At 38.1% G+C, this 12,917-nt stretch overlaps 1 protein-coding gene across 16 annotated transcripts in view; it reads right to left on the bottom strand.

Annotated features, from left to right (window-relative positions):
* Positions 1-12,917, bottom strand: part of Adam22 (ADAM metallopeptidase domain 22) — a 199,987-nt gene that overhangs the window by 15,545 nt on the left and 171,525 nt on the right. For 8 of the 16 annotated variants that reach the window (XM_038315348.1, XM_042054276.1, XM_038315347.1 and 5 more), the window contains 2 exons: positions 11,276-11,366; positions 7,851-7,868 (listed from right to left, as the gene is read on the bottom strand). In XM_038315348.1, coding sequence (XP_038171276.1) covers positions 7,851-7,868; positions 11,276-11,366 — 109 coding nt within the window. Of the gene's footprint in view, positions 1-1,884; positions 2,080-7,850; positions 7,869-11,275; positions 11,367-12,917 lie in introns of all 16 variants that reach the window. The other 8 variants (XM_042054277.1, XM_038315345.1, XM_042054274.1 and 5 more) reach the window with 3 other exon arrangements.

Here is a 12,917-nt window from a genome sequence, read left to right on the forward strand (position 1 = left end):
TGCAGTCACATAACCCCAGCAGCAGGGTTATAATGGGGTCCCACCATAGATGTTTCTTAATTGTAAAGCAATGATTTTCATTCAAATATTATGAGAACATGGACTTTTAAGAGATCACATAAAATGTGCCCAGCTGGACCTCGCTCACTTTATGAAAGTAATACACAAGTTTAAATTAATGAAATTATCATCGGAGAGTTGGTATTTTTCCACATAAATATGCCCCCAATGAATATAATGTATGCCAGTTAACTGTCCAATGACTGAACTGAATCGGATCTTTATCATGGAGATATCTCTCACAAAGCCCATGCACCATTGAGCCCTTCCACTATATATATCCTACTATTACTAAATGAATTAACTATAAGAATCAGAATTAATACACCTACCTTACACCATAAAACAAAACTTTTATGACATTTCATCATGAAAGGAATGTAACGAACCTAGTCTGGAGCCTAATAATTTGATATGCTTTTGACTGGTCAGAACCTAGTGTAGTGTTTCCCAAAATCTGGGAGCCAGTCCTGTGCACTGGAAAGCTCCTTATCAGAGACTGTAGGAACAGCGCTAGCTTAGGCCACTCCCCTACGATCACTCTGGTTAATTCCTAATAATGTCAGTTTGAAAGGGAATCGTCTGACTGAAAGCAAACAGAATTTGGCATGATGAATACATACACACTGCTCTCCTAGTCACAAAGTTACTCATATTTTGTATGAAAGGCCAACGAATGGTTCAGGGACCCACTGATTTCTCCAATCTTTACTGTTACTTGATTTAAAATTCTGTATTTGACCAAGCAAATATTTGTATCAGAGAATGCTAGTAGATCCCCAGTCATCCTTTCTCAGCTGACAAGTCCTCAAGAATAAATGAAAAGTCATTTCTATACTCTGTAAAGTGTATGTTACCTTCTGTGCTCCCAGGCTCAAAACCAGCACGACTTTTGCTTTGAGTTCGGTTATCTAAGGAAAGGTGCCTAAGAAAGTTCCTAGTGACTAACGGTTCTGGGTTCATATTCAGTGCCTATAAGGTCTGAGCAGCAATGCAGATTGCTCTAAGGACCATCCACTCTACTCAGACTGTCAGAGGAGGTCATGTTCCCTCTCAGTAAATGAGTTCCTCAGTCTATAAGTAGTACGTGTGCTCAGTATTATGAGCTGGCCAATTGAACCGCTTGGAAACTTTAAAGCCTGTTTTCTACAACGATACTTTAGTTCCCTTTATGTGAAGGTAGATCCCACCCTGTGACATCCTGCTTAGTTCTTCTAGTTCTTAGTTCATCCTGTCAACTGATTATAAAGCAAACTGAATGTTAAAAGGTGTCATACATCTTCAGATGCTAGAACAAGAATATATCATTAGAGCTTGAGACATAAATAATACTGTAATGCTACCTATACTTAATTCTTCAACTAAGATAAGTTATAAAGTCTACAAATAACCATTCCAGAAAAAAATCATAATATTAAAATAGATGATTCACAGAGAAGCAATCATTTTTTCACAGCAAGCTTAGCTTTGAAATACACAAAGTTAAAAACGATTCAATGCAGCACTTATATTACTAAGTATCTTAATTGCCTTTATTGAAGCATGACAGTACCCTTTTTCTTTGACTACCAAACATGACATAAAGCTCACCATGTAAAAATATTTTCAAATGCTATGTTTTGCTTCTTAAGCCATGGGTCAACATGGCAGGGAAAACCCTGGGGTTTCCCACACAGATTTAGAGTTGTTGCATTCTGTTTTGCATTTCGTAGCCTGATTTTTCTACACGAAGTGGTTCTGAGCATATGGCATTTTGAAGTGGAGTAATCAAAGAACGAGGGGTACTATTTTAACATTCAAGAAAGAAGGAAGAAGTAACCAAACCTGCTGCAAAATAATGAAATGTTCTGACTAATGGAATAATGTGTGATGGAACGGGTGGAAATCTGAAAACGCGACAGAAAGGCAGACCTCTTCTTAGAACTAGATGCTGAGTTTGTGCTGACTCCGGGAGGGATGTCGCTATAAAAAGAGTCGCCATCTCCGGGCTTTTTTACATAATCTCCCTGCGGTAACTGTCTAAGGCATAATAAACATTTCAGAGTCAGAAAACAAGACACACACATGAACACAGACATATACAAATATTACTTCAGGAAAAAAAGAGAGGTAGGGATAATGGTCTACACGATCAAATCTATCACATGAGATTATTAATAAATGCGACAAGTTCAACTCATTCTAGCTGCCGAGGTCAGAAATGTAATCATGAAGTCTTGGCGGGCTGGATGGATGAAGCCTTGTTTTCGGAGAAATATGGAACGATGAATTATTGTCAACGCAACATCACGCTACCTGGAGGTGTTAACTGCAGTAACTTTTTCCTTTTAAAAAAAATTGATGTTGAAGATCTGTTTAGACATTCCTTGCTCAAATAAAGCAGGCTTTTTTCAAATGGGGTGAATAAATTATTCATGATTTGAAATATAGGAGGACTATAACCTTGTCTTAGTTTTAAAAGATTGGATTGCTTTCTAGAACTAAGTCCAAATAAAACCTCATTCGAATTTGGTGTTCAGTTTGCACCAAACTGAACTTCATTATTTAAAGAAAATTTGAGACCAGAGTTTGAATCAAAACAGTAATTTTATATCAGACAGTAGACTGTGTAAAGGAACGTAACTTAGCAAGAGGAAGAAAGAGTTGAAAAGTAGCGGAGCTTCTCGGGGGACCGTGGAAGGCATCTGTGACAGATGGTGGTGACACAGCCTAGCTCCGCCACAGCAGGAGGGGAGGAAGACAGGGACATCTGCTTAGCCCGTGCAGGACTGAAGCCTCTTGTCTCATTCTGAATGAGCTAAGACAGCAACAGTCTCACTATTTCTTCAAAGGGAACTGGAAAGACACAAAATACCCCCAGACGACTCTGCCCACAGCCAATGCAGCCATTTAGTGTGTGGCCTCAAAGAGCCAAACGCATCCGAACCATGACTAGTTTCACTCATGCTATAGGTGGAGATGTCAAAAGCTAGGGATGGGCTAAGAATTTCAAACAGGTATATGTCAATAAGTCTCCAGCAAAAGCATACACTCCCTAAGTCCCTTTCAATACAGTTTCGTTTGATTACCGTGATTGTTTACAGATACTGTTTTAACCCTCAGAAACCCTTTCAGATGTCCCCTGGATTATTCTGATTCCTATATCGTTGAAATTATCTAAAATACTTAGCTGTTTCTGACTGGACATCCTCTCCTAGACTATTTAGACAGCTCATATATTACAAATCAGAAAAAGAATGTTCAGTGAATATAAATAAAGCATGTATTTTAAGTTTAATTTGTGTGACCTTATCTAGTTCTCCATATATTAACTAAGAAAAATTTCTTACTGAACTAATTTCTAAAACTAGCTCCACGCTTGATGGATAGAGGTTCCAGCAGAAATAAAGGAATCGGTCCGGGAGTTAGAAGAGTTTCAGTTTAATGGAGTTCTAGGGCGCTTCTCCTTTTCTCTCCGGGTCCACACTGGATTCCTACCTAACTTCACTGTAAACACCTCTAGAGTTCACATATTATATCTTAGCAGTGCCTTCAAAACCCCACAAGGAAAGGAGTAAACTCTCCTTACATGGTTAATGCCAGCAATAAATTATCAATTTCCTTACAGCGTCCTTACGAGTAATACTGAACATGCTTCACTGTCTCAAAATCAACCCATTCTACAGTGTTTATTACATCCTAGCAGAACGCTGCTTCCTGCTTTAGTGAGGAGAGAGTCCCAGGTTCCTGCGGTCAATACAACAAGAGTCTATCATTTGCTAAGAAAAATCATGGAAAGCCAACTAGTTGAGTGCCTTAAAAATTTTAATTGAACTTCTTTTTTTTTCTAATTGTTTTCTCTTTTATGGCCTTTGTCTTAAAATTTGAGTGTTTTTATGTTACTCCCAATTTGGATCCTGAAAGTAATTATTTGGACTGACAAAGTGGTAGGTTTTCAAATGGGAATTTTTCTTTATTTTTATTACACTATATGCAAATATTTTAGATACACGTTTGTGCAAATAATAAGAAAAGAAAAAACGCTTTGCAACTGAATTCATTTTTCTTAAAAATCTTCCTTTCCTACATTAGTTACAAAGCGTCATTTTTTTCTCTGTCTACAACCTCTTAGTTGATCTGATGCACCTTATTAGATAACATTGTTTAAGGAATTTTTATTTGTTAACACAAAGATCAACACCTACAGCACTCGGGAGGCAGAGGCAGGCGGATCTCTGTGAGTTCGAGGCCAGCCTGGTCTACAAGAGCTAGTTCCAGGACAGGCTCTAAAAAAAGCTACAGAGAAACCCTGTCTCGAAAAACCAAAAAAAAAAAAAAAAAAAAAAGATCAACACCTATAACTTGATTTGGGGCAGGCTACACAAATGATAATTATTATTTCCCCACATTTACAATTTATAAGCTTAGTGACTATTTTTATTCTACTTCAGATAACAATCTGTTCATAATTATAAAGTCGTTAGTACTGAGCCCTATAAATTTAAAAAGAAAGTTTTTTTTTTCTGTTTTGTTTTGCACTAATCCCAAAACCTGTAGATAAATGATTGCTTTGATTATGGGAGAAATGTGATCTTCCTCAAAGGATCTATTGAGCAGTGATGCTTCTCTCATCAATCCAGATACACACTCAAAATTAGAAAACAGGAGGCTGGGGGAAGTGTCCAGCTCATCACCTCAGTGTGAAGGAGACATTTCTCCTAGCCCTGCTTAGTGCCTGGGCTGTCTCTTACAGGATTTGTTGGTCCCTTGTTTTGAGAGATACTGTTATACCAACTCATGTTGACAGATGCATGAATATCACTGAAATATGAAGAATGCAAAAAAGAAAAGAAAACAGGAAAAAGTCAAAAACGGTTTGGGAAAGAAAAGGTGGGGCGTTCACAAAAAGAAAACAAATGGATAAAACAGATGCGAGCTAAAGAAAGGAGGTAGGAGAGAGTCTGCTTAAGGCGAAACCCCAGAGCAGAACGATGGGGGTCTAACGATCACACACCTCACTAGCCACAGTGATGTGTGTTCGTTTCAAACAAAGGGAAAGGATTTCCACCAAATGTGGATGGTTTATAAATTTAAGTCCATCCAATATTCCTTATTCTGCTTGTATCTGCAAACCCGCTTGAGAACTAAAATTTAAGTTCTTGCTGTCATGGTCTATGAGATCATCCCTCAAGGCCAATAATTTTGACTGGGAAAAGGAAGAGGTTTTCTGTCCTCGGACTTTTAAAGAAAAAAGCAAGTAATCCTCTTTGCAATGACTCAGTATCTAAGGCTTCACTGTGGCCCTGTGGTTCCGTGGTTCGTGGCCTTCCCAGAACGCCACCAGAGGACGTGAACTACTATAATAATATATGTGTGGGGGTACACTTCCATTAGGTCCCTTCTATTTTTGTTGTTGATCAGTAGGAAGTTTTCTATCCAATTCATTTATAGAACTGCTTGGCTGTCTTCTCTAAAATTTTGAACATTAGGCCCAATTTGGCATTTCTGGGCCATTTCTATGTTAATAGTCATCTGGCAAATGCCCATATATTTAATATTGCTTGAAGCACTAAATGCCAAAGCAAAACCTCACGTTTTATCAGCCAAAAAGGAGTGTGTGGGCTGCAGCTGGGCTGGTGACTCCCGCAGTCCTCTCCCTTGACCAGCACTTTAAGGGTTGCAGAGAACTCAGACTTCACAGCTGGGAGACAGTAATCATTGCCCCACACCACACAATAGTAGATCAACTACTACCTCCTTGTCAATGGCCTTTCCACCAGAGAACCGCAAAGGCAATTCTAGTTTAAAGGTAAAGATGACATCAAGTTCTTGGCTTTAGCGCCTCGCATCTTTGGAACGAGTGGGTCTTTATTTGAGTGTCTGTGGATAATACTATAGGATTGAAAATGGACTGATGTATGCTGTGTCTGTTTGCCCACCCATTTCCCTTCTACTCATTAAAGCCATCACCTAAAAGAACCCTAAAGAGACTTCTATACATAACTTCTTGATCTAACATCCACCCTTTGCTGCTCTCTAGAGAGAACTTACTGCACAGAACTAATATTATCAGGCATGGACAAGAGGGTAAGGTTTGGTTGAACTATAACAAAATATCTAAAATAAACTCCTCTGAAGATGGACTGACTCCCCAGACACAGACTGAATTTCAGAAGGGTTGTCCTACCCATGAAACAAAGGCTGTAGCACCAGGAGGTGTCAAATTACATCAAACAAAAGGACGTGACAGTGTGAACATGTTTCTAACTATGCATGTGTTTAGTCAGAATACTAAATTGGTATATGCTTTTAAATGTCCGTCCTTTTTGCATGGTAGGCAGTTTCTGTGCTCTGGAGAACATCCATACAGTGGCTTGGAGCACGGGTTTAACTTTGCTCTTGTCATGCATCTGCGGAATGTTCTTCCCTTTCTGTGTATTCAGCAGTATTAAATTAATCATAGTTTCACTTAGTTCCTATAGAAACAGTTATGACATCATCACATCGTAATCTCATCAATTTAATTTTCTGCTGAAGAAATTCACAAATCTGAGATTTCTGATACGATTAGGAAACTTTTACCCACAGGAAACCTAAACAGGCCCTGCTTTCTTCACGTTCTTCTATATGAGTTCAAGACATGTCACAAAGAAACCCAACTGTTGTAAAACTTCAATAAATTTTGCTTAGTTTCTCTCTTTCTAATAATGAGTTTGTTAAACCAAAGGAAATATTTCTAATGTCTAATGTTAGGATTATTGTAGATATTTTTTCATTTTAAGTTATGAGCAGGATTTCAACTGATACCTTTGGATATCATGTAGTCACAAAGATTCTACAGATATTTAAAACAAAAGCCTTATAGAGTACAAATTGTAAAATAAAGGAAATAGAGGAATAAAGATTAAAATTTTGATTTCTGAAACAAAATAAGTCTTGTGGTCAGAATCTGCAAAGGTCTAACTATATTTATCATATCTATTCCTAATCTGCCACAGGCTCTCAATGGGACAGGGGAAAAATTAAGCAGGAATCTGTACAACTACTCTGAACCCAGAAATAATTAGTATATGTGCAACACCTGGTGTGGGCTAATCAGTTTCCAAGATAATATTTTAGTTTCGGGTATTAGCAGCAAGTAGAATTAATAATTTTTAAAATGTGAGACGTGAAATGTCTATCTCAATACTAGGTCAATTTAGACAAAACCAGAAATTCCTATTAAAAAAAAAAACTATGACCTCTCTGTCTCTTTTATAGTTTGCTCAATAGAGATTTTCAGGTGATGTAAATGGGTGATTGACTTTCTCTATAGGTTTTATGTAATAGCACAGGAGGCTCAACAGGGCAGAGATTGATTCTAACCATGCAAATTTCCTCCTTAGCTACCTTTATGGTTACCAAGTCATATAAAAATGTTTTATTTTTACAAAGAACATTGCAGAACATCCCTTGATAGGAACAAGTGCTAAATCTTGAAATTTATGAAAGTTATCTCTACAACAGTAAGAAAAATCATTTCCCTCAGACTATTAGGAATAAAAGCATTATAAACATGAAGGAAAGCCAATAAACCAATGTAAACAAACATGACAACTTAACATAAAAAGGTTGTTTTTGATGAGAAAAATCTATTTCTATATACACATTGCTATCAAAAATAATTTTAATTATCATTTTAAAATCATAAGTGATCAAGGTTATTATTACACAAATCACAAAAATGCACTTGAAACTGCATGTGTGAATTTCAACAGAGATACAAAGGGTCAGACTTTCCAGTCATCTTTTCAGATCACTGCCATACATACCTCTGTTCTCGATAGTTTCTGTTCACAGACAGGAGAAAGGGAAAAAAAAGAACATTAGTTCTCGCCAGAAGCACATGAGCATAGCATTAAACACAAAACCCCAGCATTCACCGAACATTCTTACATAAAGAAATTCAAATTGCAAAATTAAGATGAGAAATATACACAAATTTTACTTTATCATATAAGAAGAGAGGATACCAAAGGGTTAGCATCAATATTGTCCAATAATTGCCATTTTAATTTATTAATTTATTTTAAAATTTACTTACTTTTAATTTATGTATACTTGTTTTGCCTGCATGTATGTGTCTATTCTATATGTATGCTTAATGTGCTTGGAGGACAGAAGATAATACATAATCTCCCATAACTGGAGGTTGTAACACACCATGTATGTGCTTAGAATCAAACCTGGGTCTTCTGCAAGAGCAGAAACAGTAACTGTTTTCTCAATATAAGTTTGATTGTGCCTGCCAGATATTTAATAACTATCTAGAGTCAATCCAGTTGTTTTTCAAATTAAATTTATCTATTTTACTTTATGTGTATGGGTGTTTTGCCCGCATGTGTTTATGCGCCATGTGCATGCAGTGCCTGCAGAAGCCAGTAGAGGGTGTCAGATTCCCTGGGACTCAGAATTGAAAATGGGTCCTGTGGAAGAGCAACTAAGGCTCTTAACCACTAAGTCATCCCTCCAGCCTTGTCAATTCTACTTTAAATATAGGTTTTCATATAATAGATAATAAATATTTAGAGAGAGGATAGATAGATAGATAGATAGATAGATAGATGGATGGATGCTAGATGGATGGTAGGTATATATAGATGATTAAATGTTGATTTAAATGGCAAAATTAATCAAATTATTTACAGAAATTAACAACATTTTTTATGGAATCAAGTCAGCCAGGATACTATCTTAAACAAGATCCTATCTTAAACAAGAAAGCAAAGCAAATCCACGTATCTTGAATACTTTGAAAAACTCTAAAGCTTGGGTCTTAGGCTCAAATTATGTCTAAGAAGGATACTACAACATGAACAAGATCTGTCTTTTGTCTTTAGCAATCTGCAAAGTACATTTAGAAATATACATTTAGAAATGCTAAAAAGACAAAATGTAAACCCACTGAAGAAAACAGGTAATTTCTACAAAGGTAATTTCACTAGCAATAGGAATGTTTTCATTACATGTTTTTTCAACTGTACCTTTTCCTGGAATTATAAAAATTAAATATCCATCTATATTAGTAAGTGGTAGAAATCTCTAATTCTAGAGCAATTTTCATGGGACCAAATAAAATTACTGAGTTATAATGAAACAGCCATAATTGTGATACGCATACGTATGTGTCCTACATCAAAGAAGTTGAGAACAGAGCTCATCTGCCTGTCGCATGAAGAAAGGCCTCCCCTGGAGACATAAAACGTCCTGAGTGCCCGAATTACACCTTGACATGGAGGGAACACTGGCTAACCAGGGCAGACCCTGTGCGATGCTGCCAGCACCTTCTCTAGGCTGTCCCACGCACATGAGCCACACTATCTAACCAGCCTGTGGTTTTTGTGATACAGCCATCTACAAGTAGCTTCCTGAATTTTAGTTATGGCAGCATACAAACAGTGAAATAATTGCTCTCCATTTTCAGTAAAACACTTGCAGGGTTTTAGTTTTTCAAACAATTGCTAGATACACATTTAAAGGTATCTCCTTTGATTTGGTTTCAGACGACAATCAAATTGCTCACTGTGAGCCGGTCACTACTCCAAATGTCCTCCAAATGTAATAACTCACAGAACAAAGATCAGTTTAAAAAGGACACAGAGTAAATTCTAAATTTAAAACCTTTTAAAAGTTGTATTTGTGTGTGTGTGTGTGTGTGTGTGTGTGTGTGTGTGTGTGCGTGCATGTATAATATATGTGCACATGAGTACAGGAGTCTGTAGAAGCCAGAAAAGGTTGTCAAATGCCCTGATGCTGGAGACAGAAGTATTTTTGAGTCATCTAATGTGGGTGTTGGGAACTGAACTCTGTAAGAGCAGTATATATTCCTAACTGCTGAGCCATCTTTCTATCCCCAAATCTAAACTATTTTAATTCCCAACTTCATGATCCACATTTGATGCATGATGGAATATGCTATGAAATGAGGTGTACATCTGGAATGCAGGCTTTCCAAATGGAAAAGCCCAGGATGGGGAGCTGACTGGGACTTCACCAGAGACCTTAGGTTGAAATATTAGAGAGAGCTATTATAGTTTGGATATGGATGTCCCCAAAAGCTGTGCATTGATGTGTGGTCCCCACGGAGCAGTGCTTGAAATTGGGATCTTTAGAATGTACTCATGGGTTCGCAGCTCAGTAGTTTGGGGGGCAAAGGGCTTGATGTGGTGGTGAGCTCTTTCGCTGGTGAGCGGCTCTCCTCCACCACACGCTCCCCGCCATGCTCTTCTGCCTCGGCACAGGCCCAAAGCAACAGAGTTACGTGATGATGGGAACCTCTCAAATGTAAGCCACAGAGAACTTTCTCGGGTATCTGCCCTGACAATGAAAACCTAACTCAAGAATGAAAGGTTTATACTACATTTAAGCCATGACATTAAATAGTTACTAGAATACTAAAGAAAACTTTACATTATAAGTTTTCATAAGGGAAATTTAAAGTACTAGACATATAAATGTTTGGAATCAATCACTTAGCAAATGTCCGAGGCTACTAAATATGCAAAAGCAGATGACTCTCAATTTTTAAAAATTAAGACAAAAAATTATATAACAAATTTTGAATTAGAATTGAATTGAATTGAAGAGGGAATTAGGTGTCTGAATTTTGCAAATGAAACTGAGTCTCACAGAGTCTGCTCTTCACAGGAAGAAACTCATACTTATCAATGGCTAATAGGACAAAGAGCTTTGCTCTGGATGTGACGCATGATGCAGTATGCATTCACTCAGTTAAGACTGAGTCACTTCAGTGACCTTAAAACAACATTCAATATTGTCCAAATAGGAAAAGAGTTGTTTCAAAACCTAATATGTGATGAATTATCATTACTTCTAACCATACTAAGGGTGGGTAATCTCTGCTGGGTCAGACTGATGTTCAATACAAATACAAAGGTAACGATATACAACCTTCCAGCTAACATTTAATCATGTGTGTGGGTGTGTGTGTGTGTGTGTGTGTGTGTGTGCATACAAATGTGAGTGCAGATACCTAAGGAGGCTACAAGATAGTGTAGATCCCCTGGAACTAGAGGTACTTGGATTTATGAACCACCCAAGACTGGTACTGGAAATCAAAACTGAGTCCTCTGCAAGAGCCAGTGGTATTTCCAGCCCCCAAGCCACGTCTCTAGCCCCTAATCAAAATACTTTAAAGTAAATTTTTATAGTAATAATACTAAAAACTTTGACTTACTTATAACCCCAGGCAGTTATTCCTAATATGAGGGCCAGCACTAAAATGGTGCCAGCAATTATTCCTATTATGATATTAGTGCCAGCAACACCTAGAAGGGAAAATAAGGAAGAAAATCAGTGATATGAGTAATTATCCACGAGCAGTATCATGTAAGTATTACACAGACTGTATCATCTGAGTATTATTGCATAAGCAGTATCATCTGAGTAATTATCACACGGACAGTATCATCTGAGTAACTATCACACGAGCAGTATCATCTGAGTAACTATCACAGGAGCAGTATCATCTGAGTAACTATCACACGAGCAGTATCATCTGAGTAACTATCACACGGACAGTATCATCTGAGTAATTATCACACGGACAGTTTCATCTGAGTAACTATCACACGAGCAGTATCATCTGAGTAACTATCACACGAGCAGTATCATCTGAGTAACTATCACACGAGCAGTATCATCTGAGTAATTATCACACGGACAGTATCATCTGAGTAACTATCACATGAGCAGTATCATCTGAGTAACTATCACACAGACAGTATCCTCTGATTCGTGAAAGGCGCTAGCCTTTTTACCTAAGACTCAGCATGCATGCCCACCCTTCCTGTTCCTCCAGAGATTTAAACAGGGAGCAATGAACTCGTGGTGACCACTTCTAAGTCACGTCTCCTGGGAACCCCTGAGATCCAGGCGCTGCTACACTGACCTGGGGAGCAAGAGTCACGTTACTGTTCACCATCACTACCTGAGGACATCTGGGGCCTTCAAGTCGTGTTACTAAGATTTCACACCTGCACAGATGACTCAGAGGAGTGCCTTTGTTTGTTCTTAGCCTGGCAGGTGAGCGGACATTGGGAATTGAGCATTATTCCACGCAAAGGGAGCCACAGGGACGAAATGGCATTACTGTTTAAAGGGAAACTTTATCTCCGAAGTGGGAACTCTTTAACTGCCTACACTTAATTTCCTCTTTTATTCTTTAGCCAATGAAGTTTTCAGGATCCCCAACCCCCGCCTCCTGTCACGTCTGACCCATGTCCTTAATCCTTGTCGTCTCGGACAGTTACATTGCTTCCAGGCCTCTCATAGTTTAGACTACAGAAACAAGACACTAGAACAAAGAATAGTTTTTAAAAACTTAAAAGCCAACTCATTTTTATTTATTCAGTTCAAAAATATCTAATTATACATTAAAATTTAATACTTTATTTTTTATTATTTTATTTTATGTGTACGAGTGTTTTGCCTGTATGTACACAGCGTGTGCATGCCTGGGGCCCAATGAGGTGAGAAGAGAGGGGCCAGATCTGCTGGAACTCGACTTAATGGATAGCTGTAACCCATCACGCGGGTACTGAGAGCTGAACCTGGGTCCTCTGCAAGAGTCACAAGTGTTCTTAACCACTGAGACACCAGTCTACTTTCTTAACTTGAAGGAAATGTTAGAAAATGAAAACACAAGAAAAAAGGCATGAAAGTTGGGTGAGAACTCGATGGGAACAAGGAGGGGGTTTCTGGGAGTGAGAAGGGGATGGGGGAGTGTGGGAGGGACGAGTGTGACAGAGTGTACTGTACACGGGCATGAAGGAATAAATTGATTAAAAGATGCTAGGGTGTGTTCATAGCCTCAGGTA

Source organism: Arvicola amphibius, chromosome 18 (genome assembly GCF_903992535.2).
Source record: "Arvicola amphibius chromosome 18, mArvAmp1.2, whole genome shotgun sequence".
Lineage (NCBI taxonomy): Eukaryota > Metazoa > Chordata > Mammalia > Rodentia > Cricetidae > Arvicola > Arvicola amphibius.